The following is a 15,361-nucleotide window of genomic DNA, read 5'->3' as shown; positions in this document are numbered from 1 at the left end:
GGGGACGTGCTTTCCGCAGCCCCAGACAGTTCATTCATTCACTGTAGGAAGGGTGCCACGTGTTTACTGTGTACAAGCCACCGTGCTGTGTGTGTTTAGTTGAAGCCCTGCGCTAACCCAGTGGGTAGGCGTCTTACAGACGAAGCTCCTTCTTTATAGATAAGGAAACCGAGAGGCTAACTGACGTGCCTGAGGATATCCATCTAGGAAGTGGCAGAGCTGGCACCTGATCCAAGTGGCCGACTCCAGAAGCCCTGAGCACGTGCTGGGGCAGTTCTCGTGGACGCCCCAAGAATGATCAGGGCTTTATGTGAAGAGAAGAGACAGGTTGATACCAAGGAACACACAGCAAGTGAAGAGAAGTGATCGGTGGTGGCTGAGGAAGGCCCAGTGGTGCCATGGCGGTCAGAGGAAGAGGGGCGATTCCCCGACAGGGCCACGTGCACTTGCATAAGAGGAGGGTAGAAGGAAAAGCATGCCAGAAGTAAGGACGGGCACAGGAGAGGGAAGTACAGTGCGTTCTAGAAAGAGTAAGGATGAACTCTGGTCTGAAGGGTCAGTGTGGGAAGAGGAGTTGGGATCCGGAAGGATCCCTGGACGCTGGGTAGGAAACGAGGGTTTTCGTCTGTAGACAGTGGGAGCAGTGAACTGCATGATGTCTGAGCTCTAAGAAGCTCACGTGTGACAGATTGTGTGGAAGGAGGGACCAGGTACAGGGATGCCTACATCACCATGGTCTGGAGGAGAGGAAACGGCACCCAGGGCATCAGAAGGTGACGACGGGGAGGATGGGCCCAGTGCAATGATGGTGTGGGGCCAGTGAGAGGAAAGCAAGGAAGAGCGGCCGGAGGGTGGCGTGGAGCCTGGACAGGTGTGGCGGTCCGGCTGGGGGACACGGATGGAAGGGCCTGGGTGTGTGTGTGCACTCGTCTCCTCGTTCATTCTGCACAGTTCTGTCGCATAACGGCTGGGCCCTAGCGCCCTGGCTTGTGTGCGCTGCAGGGATCAGGACAGGATGTGTACATTTTGCTAGCCAGCAAAGCATCACCAAGTAGCTGAGATATGGAACTAAGGAGATTGAGCCAGAAGTGTTAAACGGGAGGGGAGACCCTGAGGTGACCCAGAAGAGACGCCAGAAAAAGGAGCCGGGAAGGCAGGTGCCGGGAGACCACCTGCATTAGGGTCAGAGGTCACAGGAACCTAGAGGGAGGTGTGTGCAGAGCCAGAGATGGAGGGAGACCTTGACTTTTGCACCCAAGAAGCTCACTCACCACCTGGAAAAGGGCAGATTCGGGAGCGCGCTGAGGCCAGAAGCCAACCTGCAGGGGCTGAAGGCAGGGCCGCCAGGAATGGCAGAGCTGGGACTGGAAGGCAGATCAGTGACACGGTCACAGAAGTTCAGCCGGGGAGGGGTCCTCCAGACTGCACTCGCGCTGGGCCGTTCTGTCCTCTTCTAGACCCCGTGCCCATCTAACCTGATGAGCCCGCTGGCGTCCAGTCTCCCGCCCCCTCGGCAGCGTAACCAGCTCTGTGTCCAAAACACTCAGCTGACTGTCTTGCCCTGGGAGGGCAGTGGCCCAGCGGGGGTCCTTGGTCGGTTCTTAAGCAGAAAAGGAGTTTATTAGAGGCAATGGGGTGGCTCACAGATTGGACAAGAAAGCTGAAGAACCAGTCTGAACAAAAGATCAGGAACTTAGGGAAGCTGGGCCACTGTCCCCTAGGAGCCGCATGGTGGGGCCACCGCCGGTACCAGTCCACGGGCAGCATGGCTCTTGGCGCCCTTGCTCTTGGGTGGACCACTCACTGGGGAAGGGAGAAAGGAAGTCTCACAGGAAAAGGGGCTCAGATTCTGGGTGTCCAGAAAAGGAACGAATTCCCAGGCAGTTTTCACACGATACTGTGTCTCACCAAAGACACTCAGTCTGTAAACCTTTAGCTGGTTGGGACTGGGCCCTGAGCCTGGCGTCAGGCACCCAGAGGTGAACGTGGGGTGCACTGTGATGGCAGGTCGGAATCCTGGGAATACTGCATAGTACCTACCACCGCAGGGACAGCTGGGACCGCTGCCCAGCCATAGGACAGGACGAGCACCATTGAGGCAGATGAGCCTGGGTCAGGCCAATGTGCACGTCCTCCCGGGAGGCCCTTTCATTGCTGAGTGACAGGGGCACGTCTTACGAAGCCTTGTCATGGTGCTGGTACAGAGAAAAGAGACCACGAGAGACTGCATTCAAGACAGAGGAGGTATGATCAGTAGCAGGACGTGAAGACCAGCTTGGTAGGAGGCTAAAGAGCGAAGACTGAGAATGTCACCAGGATTTCTGGCGTGGCCCCTGGATGACATTATTGAAAATAGTGCAGGAGAAAGAGCACATTTGTCCAGGGAGAGGATGGGTTTAGATTTGACCTTAGTACATCTAAGGTGCCTGGGACATTCCAGTGGAGGTGTCTGGTGGCCTATGGAGGTGCCCCAAGCCTTGGGCCCGGGGCCAGCTCAGGAAGACAGCGCTAAGGATGGAACCAGCAACGACAGGCGTTTAAGGGAGGGGTGGGGAGGCGGGACGTGGCATCAGTGTGAGCCGGGGCTCATGCACAGTCACCAGGTGCCAGGCAGTGGGGACGTGTCTGCTTGTGAGAAGCCTGCATTCTGTGTTTCTGCAGTGGGGACGTGGGCAGGGCAGGGCACGAGAAGCTGGGCAGCAAGGCCGTGCCAGCAATGTGACAAGTCTCAGATCTGGTGGCGTGGACGGGGGTTCAGGCTCTTGCAGGTATTCTCATGTGCTGTCAGGGCTCGGGCTGTTGGCACAGGCCTCACGGACCAGAGAGGATGTTGAGTGCTCTGCTGCGTCTGGAGGAAGTGAGCTTTCTCAGGAGGACGAGGTAGTCCCGTCTGAGGCTGCAGACCCTCAGGGGTGGGTGGTCCACATGCAGAACAAGCAGTTCACAGGTGCTGGAAGTGTTAAGTGTCTGAGAAAGGTCTCGGGAAGTCTGCTGTGTTCCCAGCAGAGGGACTTAAGTCCCGTATGATACCTGGTCCTCAGCTTCCTCAGACCCAGAAAGCGCGTCCTGCCAGACCCCTGCGTTCCTGCAGGAACGGGGGCAGCTGCTGCGGGGAGGGTGCCGCGTGGTTACCACTACAGCTTCTCCAGGGCTCCCAAGGAAATGTTGCTCATGTCTCTGTCCTGAAACTGGGCAGTGTGGAAAGACTGCATTGTAAACCGAGAGCGGAGACAGAAGAGGCAGGTGCTGCTGTGCCCCAGTCTGTGCCCCGGTCTGTGGAAGCCTGTTGGGTGTGTCTGCAGGGACAGGCCAGATGTCATTTCGTACTCTATGCACCCATAGGTAGGAGGCCTGTCCTCGGCTCTGTCCGGGGCTGTCAGCCTCACACTTGGGCCTTCATCCCCTCGGCCTTGCTGAGTCCAGCCTGAGAGCCAGGCGCTCCCAGCAGGAGCAGCGTCCCCAGGGAGAAGTGCTGCAGGGACGGGGTGTGTGCGTGTTGGCGGCGGGGGAGATGTAGTACTTACGAGAGATAAAGGCACTTTAAAATGTGCAGTAGAAATGAAGCCTCTGCGTCTCCCTCTACTCTTGCTACAGCCCCGTCCTTGGTCCACAAGCTGCTGCTTCTCTCCAGCCACATGCTCCACCTGCACAGGCAGTTTTCTTTTCTTCTTGGCGCGTCTCCTCTGTACCCCTCTCCCAGAGGAGAATCTGCCACTTCTTCCTCAGGGTTCCTGCACCCCCAAAACTGCTGCTGTCTATGACTCTGAGTTCCCTCCAGACCATCCCTTACTCAACTGCACATCCTACTGCCCGGCTGAGAGCCTGACACATAGTAGGTGCCCAGTAAATGTGTGCTGAGTGGCTAAAGGGAGAAGAAGGATGGAACGATGGGGACCCCAGCACCGTCTCGTCAGGCAGCTGATGGACCTTAGTCTCCACAAGGCGGAGGCAGGAGACACACTGGGTGTGTGTGTGGCGGAGGGGATGTGCGAATGAAGGAATGAGCACAGTATCCTGTGTCGGAGGCAGGAGGAGGTGTCCAGGCCGATCCTGACACGGAGTGGGAGGCAGCTGTGCTGGTACAGCCCACGTGTGGGCAGGACCAGACTGTCCCTGTCCTTGACTGCCAGCACGTCCCTCTTTATCTGCGGTGCTGGAGGGTTTGGTGCGAGGGAGCCCGGGACCCAGAGCAGAGCAGTTAGCGTTAGTGGTGCTTTGGTCTGTGCACAGGCATTTGCAGGTGTTTGCAGAAGCTGACGTGTGTCAGTTGAGCGTCTGTTCCTTGCTGGGCAGTGCCAGTCACCTAGTGAGGAGAAGGAAGACTTTTCTGCTCTCGTGTCACTCCCAGCTGGTGAGGGAGACAGACAACGAAGCCAGCAGTTGCCAGCGGTGTTGGTGGGGTCGGGAGGCCATCAGGGGAAGATGTCCCGAAGGTTATAATACCTGGGCCGCATATTCACTGCACCTTCAAAGAGGTGAAGCAGGTGGCCTGGGGGAGGGGGGGTACACGCCCAAGTGACGTAAGCTGTCTGTGCCGAGGCAGAGGCGGGGAGGTGATCCCGTACACGAGAAATAGTCCATACTGGCTGAAGAAGGGGGTCCAGAGAGCACAGTTCTGGAGGGGCAAGGTCAAGGGCAGTGGGACTAATGAAGGGAGCGTGTCGTGATGATCTGGATGAGCATGACGAGGGCGCGGGGACAGATCACAGGGGTGTTGAGATGGATTCTGTAGATGCTGCCACCAGTTGAGGGAGGGGCGGGAGGGGAGGAGTCATGGGTGACTTGTCTCCAGATTCAGCAAAAATGTGGGTGCTGCTCAGTGACTGGGAGCAAGAGTGGATCTGGGAGACATCATTTGAAGCGCCTGGGGGTGTCCAAATAGAAGTGACCAGTGGCCAGTTAAGATATAAATCTAGAGCTCTGGATGAGAGAGCGACAAAGGAATTACTTGAAAGCTGTAGGAAGGATGGGATCTCCCAGAGGGATTGTCCCAGAAGAGAAGGACTAAGGACAGAGGAAGAGGGAGTCAGGAAGGAAAACCAGGAAAGCGTGGACTTGTGCAAACTGGGAGTTTCCAGAGTGGTCACTTGCATCTGGTTCCACAGTCCAGTAGTCAGGTGAGACCTGAATCGTGTCCTTCAGAGGTCGCAACATGCAGGTCGCGGTGACTGACCAGTTCAGTCAGTGCCCATGCAGAGGAGAGTGTAGCAAATAGCAAACGAAGAAGTGTCTTGAGACGGGGGCTGCCAAAGGCCTGCATCTGGGTCCTGCTTGTTAGCAGGGCTCCAGGTGAGGAAGCCAGACCAGGGCGGGGAAGACGCACCCTGCAGGTGGGAAGAAAGGCCGGAGGCAGAGCTCCGCCTGCGTTCACTCACCAGCACGCAGCTGCCAGTTTCCTCGTCTGTGAAATGGGGACAGGTTGGAGAGGCTTAGCACCTCACGTGGCAGAGGAGTGGGCAGGAAGGTCAACTCTGCCTCGTCATCGATTGGCGTGGGGTCAGGGTCTGAGGAGAGCAGTGGTACCGTTCACAGAAAGTGGGGTCAGACGGGGAGAAAGACGCTGTGCTTTGACACATACCCCACCCAGTGTTCTCTCTACGACCCTCAAACAGAGGCACGTTCTTCCCTGAGGCATTTTAGATTGTGTGTTATAGAAAGAATACATAAAATACCTATCTTTTACTTTGGGGCAAGTGTGGATACGGATCAAAATTTTCCTGTTTATACAGTTATGTAGGTTGTAATAGGAGTAACTCTCCTGAGTTCATTTCTGCTAGTTTTTCCTTGAATTATATCATCATCTGGAAGCTGTAAAGCACTTGCTTATGATGGTAGCAGGTGGGACATTTTGAGAAAGTCCCCTTAAAACCTCACTGTTCACATCTCTGTGCTAGGCTGATTTTTGTGTTATCTTACATGGTGTTGTAATTAAGTTTTGTTTAAAACATTTTTAGATTAGTAATTTTTCTAATATGATGTTAAAAATAAAAATCCCTTTGACGAGGTGATTTATTATTTCCTTCCACAGATAATCAGTCTGGCAAACAGAGAGACAAGAGAAAAAGCTCACTAGACATCAGAGCTGCTGGCGCTCGAGCGAGTGAAGGTAGGTGCCAAACACAAGAGGGGAAGATACTATCACACAGCGTCGGACACATGCAGACCCAGCGCTGCCCCCCACCTTATCTCCGGGTCACTGTACACCTCCAGTTCAGGGAGGGACCCCCCCCCCCAGCAACCTGCATCATTTCTCTCTCTCCCCCAACTCCTGCCAGTGGGCTCCACTCTGAGCCTTTTGATGGAGTTAGGGAATAAAGAGGCAAAAATGGGTATATTTTACTACCTATTCAGTAGTTGATTTCCTAAAGTGTAAGAGCAGAAGGGGTCAGTTTATCTGTTGTAATTATAAGAGTGATGGATTTGAAAATTCTTAACAACATACAGCTGGTCCTCAAATAACAGTTTTATTCAACATCATCTGTTGCAATGATGACAAGGAAAAAAATGGATTCTTGGCAGGCCCTGTGTGGCTGTCCACATTCTCCCCAGGTCTCCCCAAAGATGTGCATACGAGGTGTCTCAACTGTCCCAGTCTGACGACTGTGGGGGTGGGTGGCTCTGCGATGCAAGGCCGTCCTGTCCAGGGTGGGGGCTCACCTGTGGCCTGAGCTGCTGGGAGGTGGCCCAGCACCCCCTGTGACCCTGAACTGGAATAAGTGGGTTAGAAAATAATCTTACTTGTTTTCAGTTATCTTTCTTAGGCAGTATGAACTTAACTCTCATTTCTTATCAATTAGCCTTGGATAAAACTGGTTTCATTACACATCGTTTTGCTTAAAATTGCAGTTTCCAAGAACGTTATCAACAGCAGTAGTGAGGACTTACAGTATTTCGTTGTGGGGGGCAGTTCGCCAGAAAATCCTAGCTTTGGGGGGAAGGGAGGTGCACTTTGGCATGTGAAGGACTTACTGAGCAACAGCAACCGGGTCATACAGCGGGATCCGGTGCTTGCCGGGACCTCCCTCGCAGCTTTGTGTGAGGGTCGGAAGCCGTGCTGTGTCCCACTCCCGCTTGGAGAGCAGGGTGGGTGGCACCGGCAGGGCGGCAGTGTGGTGGCCCAGGAAGGATGTGGGCTCTGATGTCACAGTCACTTCAGTCAAGTCCCGGCGTCACCGACTTCCATGCAACCTAGGGCCAGACTTCTGTGGTTCCATTTCCTCGTTGTAAAATGGGGACAATTACATTGTCCACAGAGGAGTGTGTGTGGTGTCTTCATCGTGGCTGCCACTGTCACAGCCCCTGATCAAGGCAGGGCAGGGGCTAGGTCCCGTGCCCGCAGCCGTCCTCATCCACACTGACTTCTCAGCCCTGGGATGACTCTGTCCATTTCTCTATAAGAGTTAAACGTTGTGCTTTATGTTTTTGGTTCTTAACCACTATTCTTTTTGCTCTATAATTTACGTATCAATGTTCAGGTATTAAGTGTTCAGGTTAATGAGTTCTGACAGTTCTCCACACTCATGTAACCACTACCCAATCCAGCTACGGAAAATAAATAAAAATATACACATACACCACTGCACTCACACACACACACACCTTTGCCACGGAGGCCACCACTTGTTGCTAGGACTGTAAATCCATTGGCCACCAAGTGGAACAAGAGAAATCGTATAGTATGTTTGTGTTGCTGGTGTCTGTCACGGAGGAGAGCACACACACACGTGCAAGGTCTGGGAGGAGGGAACACGAAGTACTCACACACATATTATGCAGTTTTCTTTTTTATTGGGGAGTATGAGGGCGCAGTACAAGGCCGTAGTTGTGGAGAGCGCAGGACAGTAGAAGGCTCATTGCTGAGCTGTAGCCATCCTGGGAAGTGAACTCTTTTGGTGAGATCCTGATCCTCCCCCTCCCTCCTACCTACTCCCCCTCTCCCCCCCCTCCTCTCTTTGCTGCCAGCGCTCAGTGATACTAAGAATGGATTTAGTACGTTCTGTTGGACGTTTCTGCATTCAGAGTCATGACAATCTTCATACCTTTTCTTTTTCTAACTTTACTTACACTATTTGCTTTTTGTAAGCATGTCACTTTCGTTACATTTTTAAATGAGAAGTCATTTCATGATATGGTGATAAAATAATAGTGGTTTTTATTTTTGGTTTAATGACCAGTTGGGTACAATGGAAAGTTGACAACCATATGCTGGTCACCAAATTAGCATTGGTCAACCTTGCAGTGTTTCTCTTTCGGCCTCAATCTGGAAACACAAAGCTGCTACACTAGACGGTGGTCCTGCAAGGTCTGTGGTACAGAGTATTTGGCCTGACGGGATTTCAGGGGGACAGACAGAACTCTTATGATTATTTTTTCCTGCTTTGGCAGTGCCCAGGTTCCCCCACCACCTACCCCAAAGGAACCCCACCTTGACAGGAGCAACAAAAAATTAAGACTTTTAAAGCTTAAGCGGTACTGCTTGCCTTGTTTGAGGTATTTACCTAATTAGTCTAGATAAAGCACAACCGTGGAAAGCAGCAAAGGCTGCCTTGAAAACTGTAACCAGAAATTCATCGTATTTCAGTTCATGATGAGTTGTATTTATCACTTTGCCATATATGAAACAAAGAGTCTGTGTAACTGTCTTCCAAAACATTTTCACTCCTGGAGAGTGGCAAGCTGCATAGTTATAAAGCCTTATTGTTAGAAACACGAAAGAGACTGTTTGGCCTTGGCTTACTAGATTGTCGTCTCCTCTGTTTTCTCTGTGGCCGGTGACATCAGACATTCGGTCTGGGGGCACGTGCATCCTGTGCCTAGAACTGAAGGAAGCAGAGCTGGTTAGGCCAGGAGCCAGGCTTGTCAGCGACCATGTAGTTCTGGTCCTACCCCCCGGTGCAGCTGGGCACACTGAGGCCGGGGGTGGGGGGAGGGCACGGAGCCCTCGGCTGTGCCTGGCCTGACCTCTGCTCATGTGCTGTGTCCACAGGAGCCAGCCAGAGACGACACTCCTCCATGGCCCGGATACATTCCATGACCATCGAGGCGCCCATCACCAAGGTGAGGCCTCCACGAGCACAGACACCCCCTCTTCTCCCCGCTGATCGTCTCCACTGGGGAGAGGCAGGGACCCACGACCATCCCAGCACTGCCCTGTCGTGTGGAGCTGCTTCCTCTACAGAGGGCAGGTGGCGTGAACAGTCACCTAGTCTGTTATCCTTCAGCGCGCTGGCCAGCCTGACTCTGGATGGCTGTCCCATTGTTTTTAAAGTTGTAACAACTCTTGTCTTTCATTATTGTAGGTAATCAACATCATCAATGCTGCCCAGGAAAACAGCCCCATGCCGGTGATAGAAGCCTTGGACCGCGTGCTGGAAATTCTAAGAACCACTGAATTATACTCACCGCAGTTCGGTGCTAAGGACGACGACCCTCATGCCAGCGACCTGGTCGGGGGCCTCATGTCTGTGAGTAGACTGGCCAGGCTGCTGCCTGTTTCTTCTCTGGGGATCTGCTCATGGGCGGCCACGCCAAGCTCTCTGCACGTCACCCTGGCTCACTGCCCTCTGTCCACAGCCATCACCCATCTGCTGCCTTCCACCCAGGGACCTGTGTATGGAACAGAGGGAGCAGCGTTTTCTAGACAGTCTGCTGAGCCGGTGCTCCATTTCGGCTTAGAGGTTCTACGAGTAATTTATGCAAATAAAACTTCATTCTGAAAACGGGGGCAGAAAAAAAGACATAGATGAAATGCTGTATACCACATTAACCAACCAAAAATGTTTAGAGGCCACAGCGGAGGGTCACGCATTCCCTCCTGACACCCTGTGTGGTGACTCCGTGGGAAGGAAGGGCTTGGGCCCATTTCCCCAGAAGAGGGCTTTGTACGTGGGCTCTTGAGGGGTCCGGGATGCCTTCTCCAGCCCAGCTAGTATAGGGGTCTCACTAGGGAGGAGCAGCTGTCATTGCATCACTGTTTGTCCCCTTCATGTTGGTGGTCTGTGGGCAGCCCCACAATTCTGCTGGGTGGAGTGAGGGTGCTTGCAGAGCGAGGAAGATTCCAGCTTCCCAGAGGAAGCCTGGCGTCCATTAGGGTGAAGAGGGTGGCAAGGGTCGAGGGCAGGGGGTGTCTTATGGAAGAAACCAAAGTGTCCTAAGTGCCAGCTGGCCCCCGGGGCTGTCCTGCCCCTGCTTCAGCCAGTCCTTGTAGCGTCAGGCTTGCGCTCTCCGGGTAGTGACCACGAGCGGAGGTGACCACAGCGGTGACCCAGAGGCAGCTGTGGGGCGCAGTGGTGGACAGGGCTGCTTGTAGCTGCTCTCTGGGGCCGACTGTCCTGCGGTCTCAGGAAGGAAAGAATAGTTGTGACTTCTCCTTTTCTTGTTTCCTTGATTTTTACCAGGATGGTTTGCGAAGACTATCTGGGAATGAATATGTTCTTTCAACAAAAAGTAAGTTTTTCCTTTTTAAAGTTTTGGCTCACATTATAGTCACGCTTCAGTGATGAAAATCAATTTTTCCGATAGTTTTTCTCATTAGTCAGCAGCTCCATGGTGCGTTCTCGGAGCTCGGAAACAAAGCGCTGTTCTTCTGCAGGAACAGTGACTGCCACGATGACTTGTCCGCGTTACGTGCCTTTGCAGGTCTGCAGTCGGTACCCAGCAGTCTGACCATGCCCACGTCCCTTCACGACGTCCCGCCGCGGATAGCTCGGGCCATGGACAAGGAGGAGCTCTGGGACTTTAACGTCTTTGAACTGGAGGCGGCCACTCACAAAAGGTGCGCCCGCGTGGAGCTCAGCAGACAGAGCATGTTGCCGAGGGCCTGCCTGTGCAGGAAGCCACCGGGAGTGTGGGTTCTGCAGGCTGGGCCCTGGTCCCCGGGGAAGGGGGCTCAGGGAAGACTGGCAGGGCAGCAGGTGTCCCTGTGTCACCTGGGGCCTGGGCCTCAGCAAGGGAATCAGAGGGAAGCCGGGGGTCAGGCCTCCTGAAGGCAGCAGACTCAGGGCAAGTGAAATTGAGCAAGGAGCTTAGTAGTGTTCCAAATGGCAGTGTTTTTTCTTAAAAATACGGATGTGGCTTTCTCTCAGTAGTAACATAGTGAGATGACAGCACAGACCCCACCCAGAGTCTAACACTAAAAACGAGAAAGGCACAAACACAGACATTTGAGAGGAGCTGTCCCCTGATCTGCGTTGCTGTGCTCAGTGACAGGCGTGGGGAGACCCAGAACTCCAGTCATCTTCGCTGGATGTGACCAGAGTGGGAGGAAGGGGACCTTCCATTTCCTCGGCTGGAACAGGACTGTTAGCTGAAGGGGCTTGGCTGGCCAGGCACACAGGGGACGGATGTCACGGCGGATGCCAGCCAGGCCGCCCTTCAGGGTGACAGGCAGTGGCAGGAGAGGACTGGGGAATCGCTATGGGGTAACGCATCACGTCACATCCCAGCCTGGGTTTAGTGTCCATGGGCAGCCCCGGCCCAGCTCACGCTGAGTCAGCCTTCTGTCTGCTTCCACGCACCCGACACAGCACAGACAGGAGGAAAGCACGCCCCTGGCAGGTGACTCTCTGAGCACCTGGCCTCCACGTGCATCGGGCCAGGGCAGGTCCCTTTAGCCTGATCACCTCAGACCCTTCTGAGCATTGTGACCTTCCAAGCCAAAGGCCGGGTGCTGGAGCGGGTGGCTTCTCAAGGGAGGCCCGCCCGAGTTGGCGGCGAGTCGGTCCCCTCGTAAGGGGAAACCTCATACTCAGCACCCACCATTAGCCAGAGTCCTAAGGAGAAGATAGGGTTCAAGGTGCCACAAGTTTAGCCTGGCGACAAACACGCACATTCTGAGGAATCCACGAGTGACAGGAGGAGGCACGGTGAGCAAACCTCAGCCGGCCAGTGGGGCCAAGAGCCCCGCGGCCACAGGCACACGCCACGTTGCGTCCTCCCCACTCTGAAACCTGACTCGGGTTTGCCTGTTGGATCTGAACCTGTTCAGGGCTGGAGACACTGCCTATTTCTTGGCTGCATTTTCATGTTATGAATCTTTTTCTCTCTAGGCCTCTCATTTATCTTGGTCTCAAAATCTTTGCTCGCTTTGGAATCTGTGAATTCTTAAACTGCTCCGAGACAACACTGAGATCGTGGTTACAAATTATCGAAGCCAATTACCATTCTTCTAACCCCTACCACAATTCTACGCACTCCGCCGACGTGCTGCACGCCACGGCCTATTTCCTCTGCAGGGACAGGATCAAGGTGAGCTGTGCTGCTGCTGCGTCCGCCCGGCTCAGGAGCGTCCGTCCCCACACGTGTAGCCTGGCCCAGGAAGGCGGGAGCCGCGGGGGGCTCCGGGGAGTCGATGTGTTAACTCAGTACACAACCCCAGCATTCCATGGGGTATGAGCAGCAGGAGTTGGTCCCAGGGAGAAATCTACCAAAAACTGGAGAAGGCTATGCTTGGGGGGGGTCTCGCTCTGAACCAACAGACACGTGCAGCCACCTAAGGGCCCTGCCTATCCTCTCAGACTCAGGGAAAGCTAACTGAAAACAATTTTAATAGCATTTATTGAGATGTGACTCACATCTTAAAATCCACCCATTTACTCCTCTCTGTTGAGGACGCTTTGCAGCTGGTAAGTCCTTAGCTTGTGTGAGCCTGAGAATCTGGGACTCTTTCCTAATCCAGGATGTCACAGTAGGGGTAGGGAAACTGGATTTGCGTAATAGAAATCTGAAATATTCTCACGTTAAATGGGGCAGAAAGAACACTTACATAAGGTTCCCTTGCTCCCAACGCGGTGCCCCAGTTTTGAAAGATCTCTTGTTCTCAGCAAAGTTTAGATCCAGTCGATGAGGCCGCCGCTCTCATTGCGGCCACCGTCCATGACGTGGATCACCCTGGGAGAACCAACTCTTTCCTGTGCAACGCCGGGAGCGAGCTGGCTATCCTGTACAATGACACTGCTGTGCTGGAGAGCCACCACGCGGCCGTGGCCTTCCAGCTGACCACTCGGCATGAGCAGTGCAACATCTTCAGGAACATGCAGAGGTAAGCTGGGCGTGAAAGTATGGTGGTCTCTTCTTAACCACTTTGTTGGGATCAATTCACATCCTATCCAGTGGTCTCTGGTATACAGAGGGTGCCCCCAAAAATGTATACACATTTTTAGAAAGGAAAGCTGCATTAAAATTGTAATAATATATACCGATCACAAAAGATGAAAACAAGTCACGTGTGACTTCTGCAGTGACAAGAGGTGCTCAGAGTGGCTCCCGTCAGCGTCTACACACTTCTGATGACGGCGAGCTGCTGCTGGAGCAGCGCTGACCCAACTGTCCCCTTGTAGACATTTTTGTGGCACCCCCGGTATTCAGAGTGCAATCATCACCACAGTCAATTTTAGGTAACTTTTATGTCCTAAAAGCCTCCGACGCATAAGCAGTCACGCCTCACTCATCCCCCAACTGATGTCCTTCCTGTCTCCATGATTTGCCACTTGTGGACATTTCAGGTAAACGGACACACACCCAATCTGTGCTCTTTTGTGACTGGCATCTTTCACTTGGCACAGTGTTTTCAAGGTTCGGCAACTTTGTGTCTTGACATTTTCAGACAAGGAAGTAGAATGCTGACATCTCGAGTTTTTAGAGACTCCGAGAAGCTGTCGTCTTACATCTCTGGAACACTCCCCTCTGCCTCCTGCGCCCAGCGAACTGCTCCCTGTTCTCATTCACACGTCACTCCTCTGTCCCCTCACGTTACTTATTCAGTCCCAAGTTCCTTGGTAGCACTTGTCACATTTTTAAAATAATTATTTCTCATTATTGGCCTAATAGCTGATTCAGGTCGTAAGCTTTTGTGCATCGCTGTCCCCTCAGCGTCTAGCGTGATTTCACGCCTGACCCAGGACAGGGCTTAACACCAGATCAGTCAAAGAAGGAAAAAGTGTTGTCATGAGGACTCCTTATTAATTTGGATTTTTTAAAAAGGAGACTCCTGATTTTACTAAACTCCCCTTTGCCACATTCTAGAATTTCAGAGGTGGTGTTAAATAGGTTTTATTCCTAGTAACTTGTATATCTATCAGTAACCTCTGATAGGAACACAATACAGGTTTCATGTTCTCTAGACCTCAGAAAACCAAATTTTTATAAATTACATAAAAACAAGGGCTGGAGGAAGCAGTCTCGAGCACTGCCTGTGGTTTTCTGAGCTGTCAGAAGTCTCCCCTCTAAGTTCCTTGGCACTAAAGTTGGGTCTCCATGTGAGGCACAGTCTCCATGACCACAGAGAGCAGCTTGTTCACCCTGACTACCTTCTGAGAACCACGTGCCTGACCCTACAGGGTGACAAGCGGTCATCACTTCTGTTGCTAGGGTCCCCCTTGCTAACCTGAGACTTCCAGTGCCACTGGCACTTCAGCTACGGTGGCCACGCATCCTCAGTAACAGCTTTCCTGAGTCTCTGTCACCCTGAACTGGTTCGTGTCTGCAGCAGCCTCTTGTCTGTCGTCTGAAACAGGAACGACTACCGGACGCTGCGCCAGGCGGTGATTGACATGGTCCTGGCCACAGAGATGACAAAGCATTTTGAGCATGTCAACAAGTTTGTCAACAGCGTCACGAAGCCCTTGGCGGTGCTAGAAGAAAACAAGGTAAGGGAGCCTGGCTGCCAAGAGAGGCTGTTTGGGGCTCATCCCTACTGAATGGCGTTTCCACTGGTTAAATTACTGAAAGTGCCACAACTTGGTAGAAAAACAAACGAAACAAAACCTCTGAAGGGGCGGTGAAAGTTTAGAAGGGCGGACCACTCCCTTCCTTTTGGGCATCCTGGGGTCGGTTACAGCCCTGGGGGTCTCTCACCAGCTGCTCCCCACAGCACTTTCTGTGGTGGCAGCAACCATCTTCTGTGGGCTGTCACAGGAGGGTGACCCTGGTGCGCCCCCTTTCTGCACTTGAGGCCCGGAGTCCACACGACTGCCTGGGGAGGATCCCAGCAGGCCTCTCCCAAGCAGGCGCCCGGAACTCAGGAAGTGCCCACCCAGTCTGCTTCCCCGTTTCCTTGCATGTAGAACGGGCACAATCTCTAGGATCAGTGGGCACAGCACAAGGTGGGCATGTCCTCCATGGTGTCTACTGTATAGATTTGTGGTCACGTCAGCCCCTAGAGAATGTTCTTTCATGGACCCTATTCCTGAGGCCCACTTGTCTGCCCTGCCACCTACTCCCCGTGCTCAGCTAGGTGGCTCTGGACAAGTGTCTTTACCTCTGCATCCCCGTGTCCCCGTTTGTAAAATGTCGCAGTACAGAATCCTGCTTCCCAGACCTCCCACCACAGCCTTTTCTGAGTGCAGATCAAAAGGAAATGACG

The 15,361-nt window shown here is 53.3% G+C and overlaps 1 protein-coding gene and 1 long non-coding RNA gene across 5 annotated transcripts in view; one reads left to right on the top strand and one right to left on the bottom strand.

Moving 5' to 3' along the window:
• Positions 1-15,361, top strand: part of PDE8A (phosphodiesterase 8A) — a 113,110-nt gene that overhangs the window by 94,021 nt on the left and 3,728 nt on the right. For all 4 annotated transcript variants that reach the window (XM_033100078.1, XM_033100077.1, XM_033100076.1 and 1 more), the window contains 8 exons: positions 6,029-6,106; positions 8,987-9,057; positions 9,300-9,464; positions 10,398-10,446; positions 10,639-10,774; positions 12,048-12,246; positions 12,822-13,039; positions 14,513-14,645. In XM_033100078.1, the coding sequence (XP_032955969.1) occupies positions 6,029-6,106; positions 8,987-9,057; positions 9,300-9,464; positions 10,398-10,446; positions 10,639-10,774; positions 12,048-12,246; positions 12,822-13,039; positions 14,513-14,645 (1,049 nt within the window). The remainder of the gene's footprint in view (positions 1-6,028; positions 6,107-8,986; positions 9,058-9,299; positions 9,465-10,397; positions 10,447-10,638; positions 10,775-12,047; positions 12,247-12,821; positions 13,040-14,512; positions 14,646-15,361) is intronic.
• Positions 7,946-15,361, bottom strand: part of LOC117018840 (uncharacterized) — a 28,284-nt gene continuing 20,868 nt past the window's right edge. The window contains exons 2-3 of the long non-coding RNA XR_004422338.1: positions 9,403-9,606; positions 7,946-8,819 (exon numbers count right to left, since the gene is read on the bottom strand). This is a non-coding gene — a long non-coding RNA (uncharacterized LOC117018840). The remainder of the gene's footprint in view (positions 8,820-9,402; positions 9,607-15,361) is intronic.

This window comes from Rhinolophus ferrumequinum, chromosome 28 (assembly GCF_004115265.2).
Source record: "Rhinolophus ferrumequinum isolate MPI-CBG mRhiFer1 chromosome 28, mRhiFer1_v1.p, whole genome shotgun sequence".
In the NCBI taxonomy this organism is placed as follows: domain Eukaryota; kingdom Metazoa; phylum Chordata; class Mammalia; order Chiroptera; family Rhinolophidae; genus Rhinolophus; species Rhinolophus ferrumequinum.
The sequence above is the reverse complement of the archived record's forward strand: the minus strand, read 5'-3'. Positions and strand labels throughout refer to the sequence as shown.